We start from the raw sequence: 12561 nt of genomic DNA, 5'->3' as shown, positions 1-12561 counted from the left end.
AGAGAGAGAGAGAGAGAGAGAACGAACAAGAGAAATGAGAGCAAAACTAAGAATGGTTCATTGGAAACACCATGACAGCAGAAAAACTTTCACATGGTGGATTTCCATTCCACCAAGTAATGGTTTTTGAATGTAAGGCCAGTCAATTTAACCTCTCTGTGCCTCTATTTTATCATGTGTGGAATATGCGTTATTGTAAAGATGAAATTGCATTGTCTGTATGTGTGTTAAGGTTGTTGTGGTTTTAATTTTACAAAGAATCAAGAGAAACTCTGCAGCACGTCCTGTTTAGAGGGCTTGTATGCCATAATTTCCCCCTGTGGCTAAATTCTCACCAGAATAGATGGCTCAATAGTTTTAAAGGAAACTATATGTTCAGTTTTGAGGAATAGTTCCAATTGTTGGAATATGGTCCTACGTAGGAACAGAATATGCCTCCTTTTACCTTTTATTTGTTGATCTTGCTGCTGCCTTTTAAAACAACAGTGGGTATCTACTTCATCTAAATATCCAACTGCCTTAAAGCAATTATCATTTAGCCCAATCCAAGTATTTTTTCTTCAGATTAAACAAGTCTTATTTCATCATTCATTTCTTGTAGCATTCTCTGAGGCACGATACCCAAGGTAGCCTCCAATTTATCAATAATTTTAAATTATGATGCCCAAATATATACATGTTCACCCAGCATTTATCACAGTGGGCTCTTTATTTGTATTAATGTTGTACACATTTGTGTATGATTTCTATTTCAGTACTAGTGTCAACTTACCTGAAATTCTTAAGACTTTTTGTAGGAGTTGTCAGGGCTTCCCCAGTCTATTAATGTAAAGATTTTGTTTTTGGTATGTTTTCCTTGAAAAAGAAATTTGGCCTTTGCATTTATGTCTATTTGCTATTATTTTACTAATTTCAGGTTAGCATACTATCCATTTCCATTGTTTGGTGACTAAAAGTTTGATAAGAATACTTTCTAAGTCTTCATTCAAACTGTAGTTAAAAGAGTTGAATGTCATGAAACCTAGCAGAGAAACCTGCTATATTCAGTAAGGTACCCCCTATCTGCCAGCAGACTTCCTCTACATGGAGTTTTCAGATTCAACTCAAAACCATTAAACATCTGTGCAGAGTCTCAGATCTTGTCATGATCACAAGAATATGAGAGACTAATCCCATATTCTCATTCCTGGATTTAATCTAAATACTGTATGTAGAGTATGGTCATAGCAGAGCAATAAGGTAACTATCACGATTTGGCAACCCATAGTGGACCGGAGCTGGGCATTAGAAATCACCATTTCCTGTTGAAAATCTAACAAAATATTGCCAGGACGCAGTCTCACTAGTGCTTGGTTTCCAGAATTGATCATTTTTCTTTTTTGGATAATTGATACAATATTGTCACTTAGCTCCATCCACCTGCCATAATTTCTCAAAAAACACTAGCCATGGTGCCAATTTCCACATCTGTGTTCCAAGATGGAATGTGATTTGTCTGGGTTTAGAAGCTTAAATTTATTTACAATGAATAAGTATTCATTTAATTCCTAATCTTTCACCTTCACTGTTGTTTTTTTCAGCCTCATTTAGTATACTCATTACACTTCTCCTTGAAAGAGAAGCAGTGTAAGAGCAGACGGTTTTGTCTCTCCTTTAACAGCTATAACATTAAACCAGTGGTTGTCAAAGAGTGGTCCCTAGACCATCAGTGTTAGCATCACCTGAGAACTTATTAGCAGTGTACATTTTGAGGCCCTAACCCAGGGTCTGAAACTGGAGGTTGGGGTATAGGAACTAGTTATAAGCCATCCAGATAATTTTGATGCATGCTAAAATTTGAGTACCACTGTATTAGACCATCCTTAAGCTGTGATCTCATCTCTGCAGTATTTATCTTGTTCTCCTTCATTAAGTTACAGATTTTTCCAGGCCTCATTGTATGCTGGGATTTAGCATCCCTAATACAGACCAGTACCATTATTTTATCAGCAAATAATTTTTCTAATGTTTTCATTTTCTGTTTTCATCTGTTATTGGTGCCCTTTTCGGTTGAGCCCATTAGGAGCTTTCTTCTCAGTTTATCTAGAGATGTCTGTCTATGTTGAAGCATATTCATGAACTCTGAATAATCTTTCTTTATAATGAGGTGAAATTCACTTCCCTACATGGCAGCGTTTCTATCTGATCATGCCAAATATTCAGTTGCTTTATATTTTGTTTGGAGTTTGTATTTCACTACTTGATTAATTTCTCTCGAAAGTCCCATCACTTTAACATCATGCTTTCATGTGTAGGCGGTATGATTTGTTTATGCTGTATATTCAAAACTTGGATATACATTTTAAGTAACTCTAAGAGGCAGGCATTTCTCTCATACAGAGCAGCCACTACTGCATAAGAAGAATTATCTTTCTTTACATATTATGTGTGTATATATATAATATAAATTTTCAACAAACACAGCTATATCACTTGATTAAAATGCATTGGCTATAACTATAAATCATATTAAATTTGTACAAAGCTTAATGTATCTTGTACAAATTTAAATTATAAAGTCAATACACAGTGCCAATGCTTCCTTTATAGTTTTTTAAATAAAAGTTTAAAGTTATTTATATATTTTAATGAAATAAGATAGGTTCCCATAACTCATGTTTAAATTTTACTGCTATAAATTTTGGAATTATTTCTATATACAATTAAGGGTTAAAAGTGTCCTTCACTGAATTTGGAGTTTTTTTTAAAGTATTTATTTACAGTATCAATAAATCATTACAATATCATTAAATTTAGCATACTTTGCCCCTTAGTATTGTCATGTATCATTACTCCTGGAAATTAGAATTCATTATTGATCTATTATTTTAGAGGTTTGGAAATAACTTTTAAAACTGAATTTTCTACTTTTATGATGTATAACAGTTAAATACACAAAAGGCACAACCAGATTGTTAATTTTAAAAAAGATATAAATTTAACATGATTTTACTGCCTAAGATAAAGAGACAATAATACAATAACTAGATACAGTATCTTTCAAGATAACAGATATTACATGAATGATTCATGTTTTGAACTAATTTTAAAGTCTTGTTTCTATGTAACAGGGAAAGACATTTATAATCTGTTTTTCAACCTCTGCTTTAATGCATAATAATTATGATTCTATTTGAAAACTGGATAATAATGGAAAAAAATCAGTATATCTGAAACTTTTTATGAGGAGACAATAAACCAGATTTTTACAGTCATCTATGCCTAATGAAATTTTAAATGATGATTGCTCTACTTTGTAGGTAGGTTAACACCAGATGTGCATGTTGAACCAACTTCACACAGTGCTATTCTGTATGCTTTCAATTCCGAAGTTACAATAACAAGTCTTCAGAATTTTATTCATTTGTATCCTCAAAACTGACAATTGTTCATAACTAAGCATGCTTTTTGTTATTCTGCCCTATTATCCCCAGAACGTGTCTTTCTTTTATACAGAGGCAAAAGAGGGAAAAAAATATATATATATTTTAATAAAGAATTATTTACTCTTTTGTTTTTGTGTTTGGTTTCGGGTGTGCATTTTTGTTTTGTTCATTTTGCATTACTACAAGTTATCATTAAATTTTTTTCTTCCTAAATCATTATTTTTAGGCTTAAAGTGGAAAGCAAAGAATTTTGCGAGTTCATAAACGTTTTTTTTTCTTAAACACAAGTTTGGCAGTATATAATAATTTATTCTCATAGGGGATTCCAAGACATATAGATTAATTTTTAAATTTGCTTTCTTCTGATATAAAGACTGAATATGATTAAATACTTTGAATATGACCCACCTTGACCCATATGGAACTTCAATGAAAAACATCCTCATTAAATTTTCAATATGATCATTTTTGGAGGGATTTCTGATCCGAGTAGGAAACTGAATATCCCAATTATATCCCTTCAAGAAGCATTTTAATGAGCATAACTTCTAGAACAGTTTAGAGGGAAAGTCATTAAGAAAAAAATCAAATTTGTATGAAAGTATTCATAATTTTACAAAAATCCTTTGGAGCAGATTGATGGAGAAAACTTCTCTGATAATCTCCTATTTCCCTGGAAAGTTATTTGGAGTTGTTTAAGGACAGGGTACTAAGATTTTTGAAAGCCCATTAATCAGCTTTCAGATATGCTTTAGCTATGGGCTACCTGAGATCTATGAAAGCATAACAGAATCAGTAAAGAGTGATTGAGTAATCTCTGGACCATGTACAAACAAATTGATATGTATCTTTCTAAATAACATATCTATCAAATAATATATATTTAATAACAAGAAAATTGTTTAGTAGAGAGACAATATAATATATAATGAAAAATAAACACACATTAACTCTCTTTCTTCAACTTTTACATTCCTACTCACAGTTCTTCATAAGGATATTGGTCCTTGCCGAGCAGCCACAATAACAGGAACACTCTCTAGGATTTCTCTAAATGATGATGAAGAAGAAAAGGGAACAAACCCTGAAGGGCTAAGCTATTCAACATTGCCTGGAAATGTCATTTCCAAAGTCATCATCCAGCAACCCACAGGTCTGCACATGCCCATGAGTATGAATGAGCTTAGCAATCCATGTTTGAAAAAAGAAAATAGTGAATTGCGGAGAACTGTGTACTTATGTACGGATGATAATTTGAGAGGGGCTGACATGGACATAGTCCACCCTCAAGAAAGAATGATGGAAAGTGACTATATTGTGATGCCCAGAAGTTCTGTAAATAACCAGCCTTCAATGAAAGAAGAAAGCAAAATGAATATTGGCATGGAAACCTTGCCACATGAAAGGCTATTGCACTACAAAGTAAACCCTGAATTCAATATGAATCCCCCTGTAATGGACCAGTTCAATATGAACTTAGAGCAACATCTCGCACCCCAGGAACATATGCAGAATTTGCCCTTTGAACCTCGCACAGCTGTGAAGAATTTCATGGCCTCTGAGTTGGATGATAATGCAGGACTATCAAGAAGTGAAACTGGATCAACGATATCAATGAGTTCTTTAGAGGTGAGCCACAGAAGATTAAATTTTTCCTTGATGGTTGAAATATGAATAGATATAGATAAAGATATTGATTGATTGGTTGATTGATTGATGTGACACTGGTGTTGGAAGAGAAGATTCACATCCGCTTTTGCAGTTATGTATCATGAAAATTTCTGGCTATTGAGATTCAGTCGCAATTCAGGGTTTTCTCAGTAGTGCATTATAATCCCCTTATTCAAGATAATATTTAAAAAAGAAACTATTATATTTAAAAAGATACTAATCAGTCATAATTCTGTCATCATGGGAACTAAGTTAGGCACTCATAAAAAATAAAATAAAATAAATAAAAAGCAGAGGATTCTTCTGATGTTTCTCAGGTACCACAGGTCCTTTTGGTGCATAGTGTCTACATGGCATTACAAACTTAAACTGAGATCTATACTTTCTGTGTAACAGTAACTGTTAAAAATTACAAAATTGGAACATTTCTGTAAATGTTTTACCATTATACTGATGAAAAACTAATTATTATTACAGTAGATCAGTATTATTCAGAGTAAATATTTTACTCTTAACTTACAGAATAATGACCATTAAAATTTTTTGTCTTAGACTGTGAATTGTCAGGAAGAATGTAATCTGAGCATACTAACAGTCAGGATTCTGAGGTCCAACAACATGGCCTTTTTGCTTTCATAAGGCCACCAAAAGTAAACAGTAAGCTCGTCACAACTTTCCTGCTTATACAGTGAAAAATAGCTGTAAACCTGCAGTTGATATATATATTCATATATGATACAATACATACATACTTTTATATGTATTGCCAATTGTTTTAGTATAATAGATTATTACATAAAACACCATCTACACAAAGGCACTATAATTAGTTGCTTGCCCTTTCCATCAGAGTTATGCTGATAATTGTATGTTCAAGTGTCCAAAAGTTCCCAGAGGCAATTGTTTCATGCTTCTCCCCAAAGCCATACCTTCCACTAGGTCAAAATGAAAAGGTGTTCTGAGAGGCTTTAAAAAATGTGATGAATAGGGTAATTTTCAGGGTTTTCCCAGCTGGATTGAGAAAATTCCAGACAATAAACGGTAATGTGAATAGAATCTAAGATAAGTCCCCAAGTTCTGGATCAACCTCAAACTGAATAAGGCTTCTAGGTCAGAATCATTCTTCAGAACCAAAGGCATAGATAGGGGTAATGAAGCCAAGTTCAACTCCAGGGTGACTGGAGCTCCCTTCTGAACAAAAATATTTCATCCCCCTGAATTAACAGAATAGCTGCAGTTTCCTTATTTGTAACTTGCATATCCCAGAGACTACCAGGTTTGTAATAATGACCACATAAGGACAAACCACAAAATATTTATGCAAAAATCGCAAAAGTTTTAAAAGGATTTTCAGTAAGTGTGCATATAATAACATAGCATTATAAGTAATCATAATGATTATGTGGAAGTTTTCTGTTTAGTATGGCTCTTTTAAATGTGTTAAAGGGGGTTGAATGGAATTGCATGAAAATATTTTGGTTGTTACAAAAATGTTTTACATCTAAAAGCCTGAAAACTTTGCTGGATTGATATTGTACAGGTTATCTGTGCTTGAGCAATAGACTGTGTTTCCAAGAACTTCTTTGTTCAGTTTGTAATTTTTCCAAATTTCTGTATCCTTATTATTAAGTGTATTATATATAACTGTGATTCAGCCAAAAGATCTGCATTTAAATGACTTAGAGATCACAAGACTTACATCTTGAAAAGGAAGGAAATTCGGAATTCAGAATGAAAATTTGGTTCTTCGTTTTCATTCTTTAAATGAATTTAATAGTAATTGCTTGGGGTGATGATTTTATGAGATAGCAGAAAGAGAATATATAGATGTGGGAATGAATAATAAAAATTAGCATTTATATAGCATCTTTCATTAGCAGATCCTCAAATCATTTTAAAAACAGGAATTAATCTTCACAACACCTCCATGCAATGGATAAGTTGTTATAATCCTCAAAGTAGAGTCATTTGTTCAAGGTTATAGAGCAAGTTCATAGCAAATCTAGGAATAGAATCTTTCTGTCCTGATCAATTTTATGCCATCTAGGAGAGACAGTAATGAGCCTGAATATTAGCATGAAGGTAACTTTAAAGTTCTTTCTAATCCTTGACAGGCATTTGGTCTTATGATGAATAAAGACATGAAATGGGTAAAGCCCTTGTCCTTTAAGTGTGTATAACTAACACATTTTGGAAATGGGGCTGTGTTCATGAAGATAAAGTTTTTGATCTGGCTTTCTTCTTGAGCAGCATGATGCATTGTCAAGTAGAATTATCAGCTCTGCTAGATTGTATATGCTGGGTCAACTGGTGAGGGAGATGATATTCTGACAATAATAAAGGAAAAGCAGAAAAATGACCTGAGTATCTACATAGAGAGTGGGATCAACAGTAGTCAGGAGGTGTCTTGAGTCTTAGAAGATAATGTTAGAGTGAAAATGGTAAACCATGTGGATCACATGAGGCCTAAGCAATAGAACAATTTAAGTCTTTTCTCCCTCTAAGTAAGAAGGAAGATTAAAGCCATAGGGAACATCCAGCCTGGGCAGCTGGCACAGCAGAGAATAGCCAAGATCCTCAGGATTCTTTCAAGGATATAATATAAAGATGCTCATATTTTACCTCTAGAGGAATCCGTTTTCACAAACTGCCAGCATGGAAAGTGCTGAAGGAAGAAGCAGAATAGGGTAAAACAGAAAATGTGGGAATTAATAATAAAAAAATAAAAAATAATATTCTCATAACATGGAGAGATATGTTCTCTTTCTAACTGTAGTCATTCCCAAACGAACTTGTTAAGCAATTCTGAAAACTGTAGATATAGAGCAGCCACAATTATGGGAATAATTGCAATACTAATATAGTAGAATAGAATGTGATAGAAAGTGCAAAAGAGGGGAAACAAGAGTTGAGGGAGGAAAAAAGAAAGCCAAAAAAGACTCGAGTGGGTGAGTGGGTGGAAGTATTTGTTCAAATAAGCAAGAAGCAACAAAGAAAGAAGGAGGCTCCCCAACCCTGAAGTCAGTGGCAGCACAAAAGCTTCCAGCCTTCATGGGAGTTTGTTCAGCTAACCCCCAATTAGTGGGTATCAAAAGTTTAATAAATTCATGAAGTTTCTTGGCATTAAAAACATATCTAGATTTTCTCTGAGCCTAATAGTACCTTGTCTCTTTCCTTCTGCTGATATGTTCTCTTTCTAACTGTAGTCATTCCCCAATGAACTTGTTAAGCAATTCTGAAAACTTTAGATATAGAGCTGCCACAATTATGGAATAATTGCAATACTAATATAGTAAGATTTTTCACAACAATGGCTCCAGCCCTAAATATCCTGTAACTGCTTTGCTTAAGGTTAAGAAGAATTATATTGTCATCAGCACTTTAGTCATTTACCTTCAATTAATGAACAAAATGTGATGAATACATGATGTATACATAGAGCAAAGCAACAGCAACAACAAAAACACACTAAGATTTTGCTTTTGAGCAAGAGAGGACAAAAGAGGTATCATGGTTCTCAAGCACTTGAGGACTATAAAATCTAATTTAAACCTTGGATTGTTCTATTTATGTATTTCCTGAAAAATTATAGTTGTAACATTGTATGGAGACAGGTCCATATTTGTTCTGAATCATTGAAGCCGTGGCATTTACTTTAGCAGGTTGTAGACGTTAGATTTAAATAGTAAGCGGTTTTTCACTCAAGAGTCTTTCCAACTTATGTGCACATCTTGAACATGTTAAGCACATGGTCCATTCTTCGCTCTTTTCCTTGTATCATTCAAGGTTAATTCAAGTTCTTGAGTCACTGGCTTTTGGCTGGGTTCTGTCAACAGAAAGCACTGGTGAGAGAGTAGAGGCTGAGGAAAAGAGGGAAACCTGGGATCTTTCTCCCTTACTCTGTATGCTTTTGGGAGCACCTTGTATGTCTGGTGTAGTTCCCACATGCTTCCAGCATATGCCAGGTGCTGCAACCCATGGGCTTAAGTCACTCTGCCCTCTCCTTTTATCTGTCCAGCCTAGGAGGTATACTGACCTCTTCTGCTAATCCCTGGGTTACTGCATGGTCCCCTATGTGCTGTCTCAGTTCTTCTATCATTTGAATTTTCGTAGACCATCTTGCTGAAATGTAAACACCTTAAGTGGTTTCTGTTGTTCTTGCCTTAATTTTTCTTACCAATAAAAAACTTAATAACTTATAAGAGTTAGATAGTACATTAAAAAACTGTTATCCAAAATAGAAGGTTTTGTTGCTCTAGCTTGTCTATTTGCGTATAAGCTTACCTCTACATCGGAAACCAAATAAGTCTGTCTCAATTTGTAATGGCCAGAAAGAGACACCATTCTAGGCTAAATTTTATACATCAGTTTTTCTCTGGACATGAATGATAGAGTTCTCAGCATAATGGTTTTTAAAGGTAAAATATTTTAGCAATAATATCACATTACAGGTGCCTCCCTTACTGCTGTTGTGAGGATCAAATTAGATAATGTACATGCAAAACCTTTGAAATTGTAAGAAGCACTTTAGATGTAAGATTATGTTATTATTATGTCATTATCATTATGCCCTGGATGTCTGCAAAGAAGCTTGAATGCTGAGTTAAATCAATATTCAGAATATTAGACAAAATGTTATGGCCTCGCTTAGGAACTAGGGCACTCTGTCACTAACAGAAACTATTATAAAATTGACCATGTGCAGAAACAACTTTTTTTTAATATTTTTTTCTCATGTAAGTCTGATGAAAGGAAGACTTGCCATTTTTTGCTGTTTTGCTTTTACTCCTGGATTACAGAATTTTGTCTCCCTTGCAGGCATACAAACAAAATTAGCTTGAATAGAAGTCATTTAAAAAAATTAATTATTCTCAGATATCATTTCCACCGCTATTTTTAATGGATTTGCTACCAGAGATTTCTCCTTACAAGTAGGTTTATTGCTCACTTTATAATAGAAATTTTAATGGCAGTCATATTGCCATTCATTAGTCTGTGGAATTTATTACTTGCCATGAATCTTCTAGTGTCTTGTCCAGCTTAATTTGCAGTGACAAAAACAATGAAGTATTCCCTTTGAGAAATTATTCATCATTCGACAAGACTTAGATGTGGAGAAATGCCTCTATGCATACATTCACTAAGTATTCCTTTGAGTACCTTCATACTGTTGTACATTTTCTCACTTTTAAATCATCGTAAAGAATTTCTCCTTTCTATTAGTGATAGGCCTGCCTTCCTGCAAATTGTCTTGATTCTCTTAGCTGTCAGTTGACCTACTCATAATGGTTTTCATTGTGTGTTTAGTCTACTTGCTTAAACAAATTCTCTCAGAGTATGCCCAAGAAAAGCAACAACAACAAAACAAAAATAGAAAGTCACATTCTTTTGAATACCTTTGGCTGTTATCGTGCAGCTCCTTTAATCATTTGCCAATAATTTTGTGAATGTCTCCTATTGTGCCATACCCTCTGCTAGATGCTGTGGATATAAATGTAATCAAGATAGAAATGGATCTTGCCCCTGTGGAGAATACACCCTATGGAAGAGACAGACAATTAACCATTAAAGCAATTAATGAAATAGTGTGCAGTACTGGGTAATAACTATGGAATGAAAGGGAGAGACTTCTTTAGATAAGGTGGTCTGGGAAGCATTTGAAAGTATCATTTACTGTAAGAAATAAAATTGAGAAGTAATGTGGCTTGCAAGGAGCTGAGGGAACTTTTCAGGCAAAAGAAACTGTAAGTGCAGTGATCCTGAGGTAGAAAAGAGTTTTAGCATATTCTCATAAGATCAGAATACCTGTGAAGCTAATGTTGAACTCCTTAAGATGAAGTTAAAATGGAAAGGAGAGACCAGACTTTGCAGAGTCTTGTAAAGCAATGAAAGCAAATGAGGACTGTTAAGCAAAAGATTGTCACAATGATTTTTCCATGCATCCATCTATCCATCTATCCATTCATCCATAACTTTGGTTGTTTAGAAAGTAAAGGATTAGAAGCCAGAGGTTTTGAGAGAGGAGACAGAACAGAAAGTTGGATGACAGTCAGAAAGCTACTGAAGTAATCCAGACAAAAGATAACAGTTTCTTTGACCATGGAGGTGAAAGTGGAGATAGAAAACAGTGGGCAGAACAAGATGTATTTCAGAGACAGAACAGATGGCACATGCTGGTGGATTGAATGTGGAAGACGAGAGACAGAAAGGAAGGAAGGGTGACTCCTAAGTCTCTGGCTTGACCGACTAGAAATCCAGCATTTTCTCTCATGGGAAAGGCAGGAGGAATAAAGGGTGTTTGGAACTTAAAAGATGGTATTCTAAATCATGGGAGTGAATTATGGTATCCAGAAGAGAATAAGAGAAAGAAGAGAGCCCAGGAACTCAACATTTAGAAGGCAAGGATGTGAGAGCACCAACAAAGGGGACTTCAGCATAAGCTGCAGCAAGTAAGAGGAGGAAAAATAAAAAGACTGAGAGTTCATGAGTGTTTCAATGAGGAAATGATTAACTTTCAAAAGCTTCTGAGTGTCCAATAAGATGGACAGAAAATTGACCTTGGAATTTGACCAGATGGAGCTCATCAGAGACAGTCAGCAAGAAGAATTTTAATCGAATATTGAGAATAGAATACAAGTTGGGATGAGTTCTAAGTGGGAAATTCAGAAGAGGAAACAGTATAGAAATTAGGAAGAGGAAACAGCATAGGAGGATTCCATTACCTACTATGAGAAAAAAGATTATTTACATTAGGTTATTTGGAAAATTGGAATATAGGTACAGAGGGATTTGTATCTTCATAAAATAATTCAATATCACCTATCTCTGGCTTATATTAAATTTACATGTAGCATTTTTAAAGGTTATCAGATTATCAGAAAAATTGTTATGACTTGACCACTTTTCTCAGTTGGTTCTTAATTTAAAACATACGTAACCATTATTTCTAACCACTTTCTTCTCTGGAATTAATATTTTGGAGAGCTCAGAAAGACATTTGAATAAACATGCAAGTCAGGGTTTCAATAAACTTCAATACTTTGAAAGACTTTCCAATACGCTGTTTGTATACCAAGGGTGGAAACAGACCAAAACCGAACAGAATTGAATGTTCTTTTTCTTTCTTTACACCATCAATTTCCCAATGCCCCATGCCCCTTTTAGATAAACTAAGGCTGGAATGGGGCTCATGCCTGTAATCTCAGCACTTTGAGAGACGAAGGCAGGTGGATCGCTTGAGCCCAGGAGTTCAAGATCATTCTAGGCAAGACAAAATCTTATCTCTACAAAAATTAAAAAACTTAGCCAGGTGTTGTGGCACATGTTTATAGTCCCAGCTACTAGGAGGGCTGAGGTGGAGGGATCACTTGAGCCCTGAATGTTGAGGCTGCAGTGAGCTGTGATCATGCCACTGAACCCCGGCCTAGGTGACAGAGCAAGACTATTTCAAAAAAAAAAAAAAAAA

At 34.6% G+C, this 12561-nt stretch overlaps 1 protein-coding gene across 1 annotated transcript in view; it reads left to right on the top strand.

Moving 5' to 3' along the window:
* Positions 1–12561, top strand: part of ADGRB3 (adhesion G protein-coupled receptor B3) — a 779954-nt gene that overhangs the window by 744449 nt on the left and 22944 nt on the right. The window contains 1 exon segment of the mRNA XM_017870735.1: positions 4404–5054. Within this exon segment, the coding sequence (XP_017726224.1) occupies positions 4404–5054 (651 nt within the window).

Source organism: Rhinopithecus bieti, unplaced genomic scaffold (genome assembly GCF_001698545.2).
Source record: "Rhinopithecus bieti isolate Rb0 unplaced genomic scaffold, ASM169854v2 scaffold_5569, whole genome shotgun sequence".
Classification (NCBI taxonomy): domain Eukaryota; kingdom Metazoa; phylum Chordata; class Mammalia; order Primates; family Cercopithecidae; genus Rhinopithecus; species Rhinopithecus bieti.
Note: the sequence above shows the minus strand (reverse complement) of the source record. Positions and strands in the feature narration are given on the sequence as shown.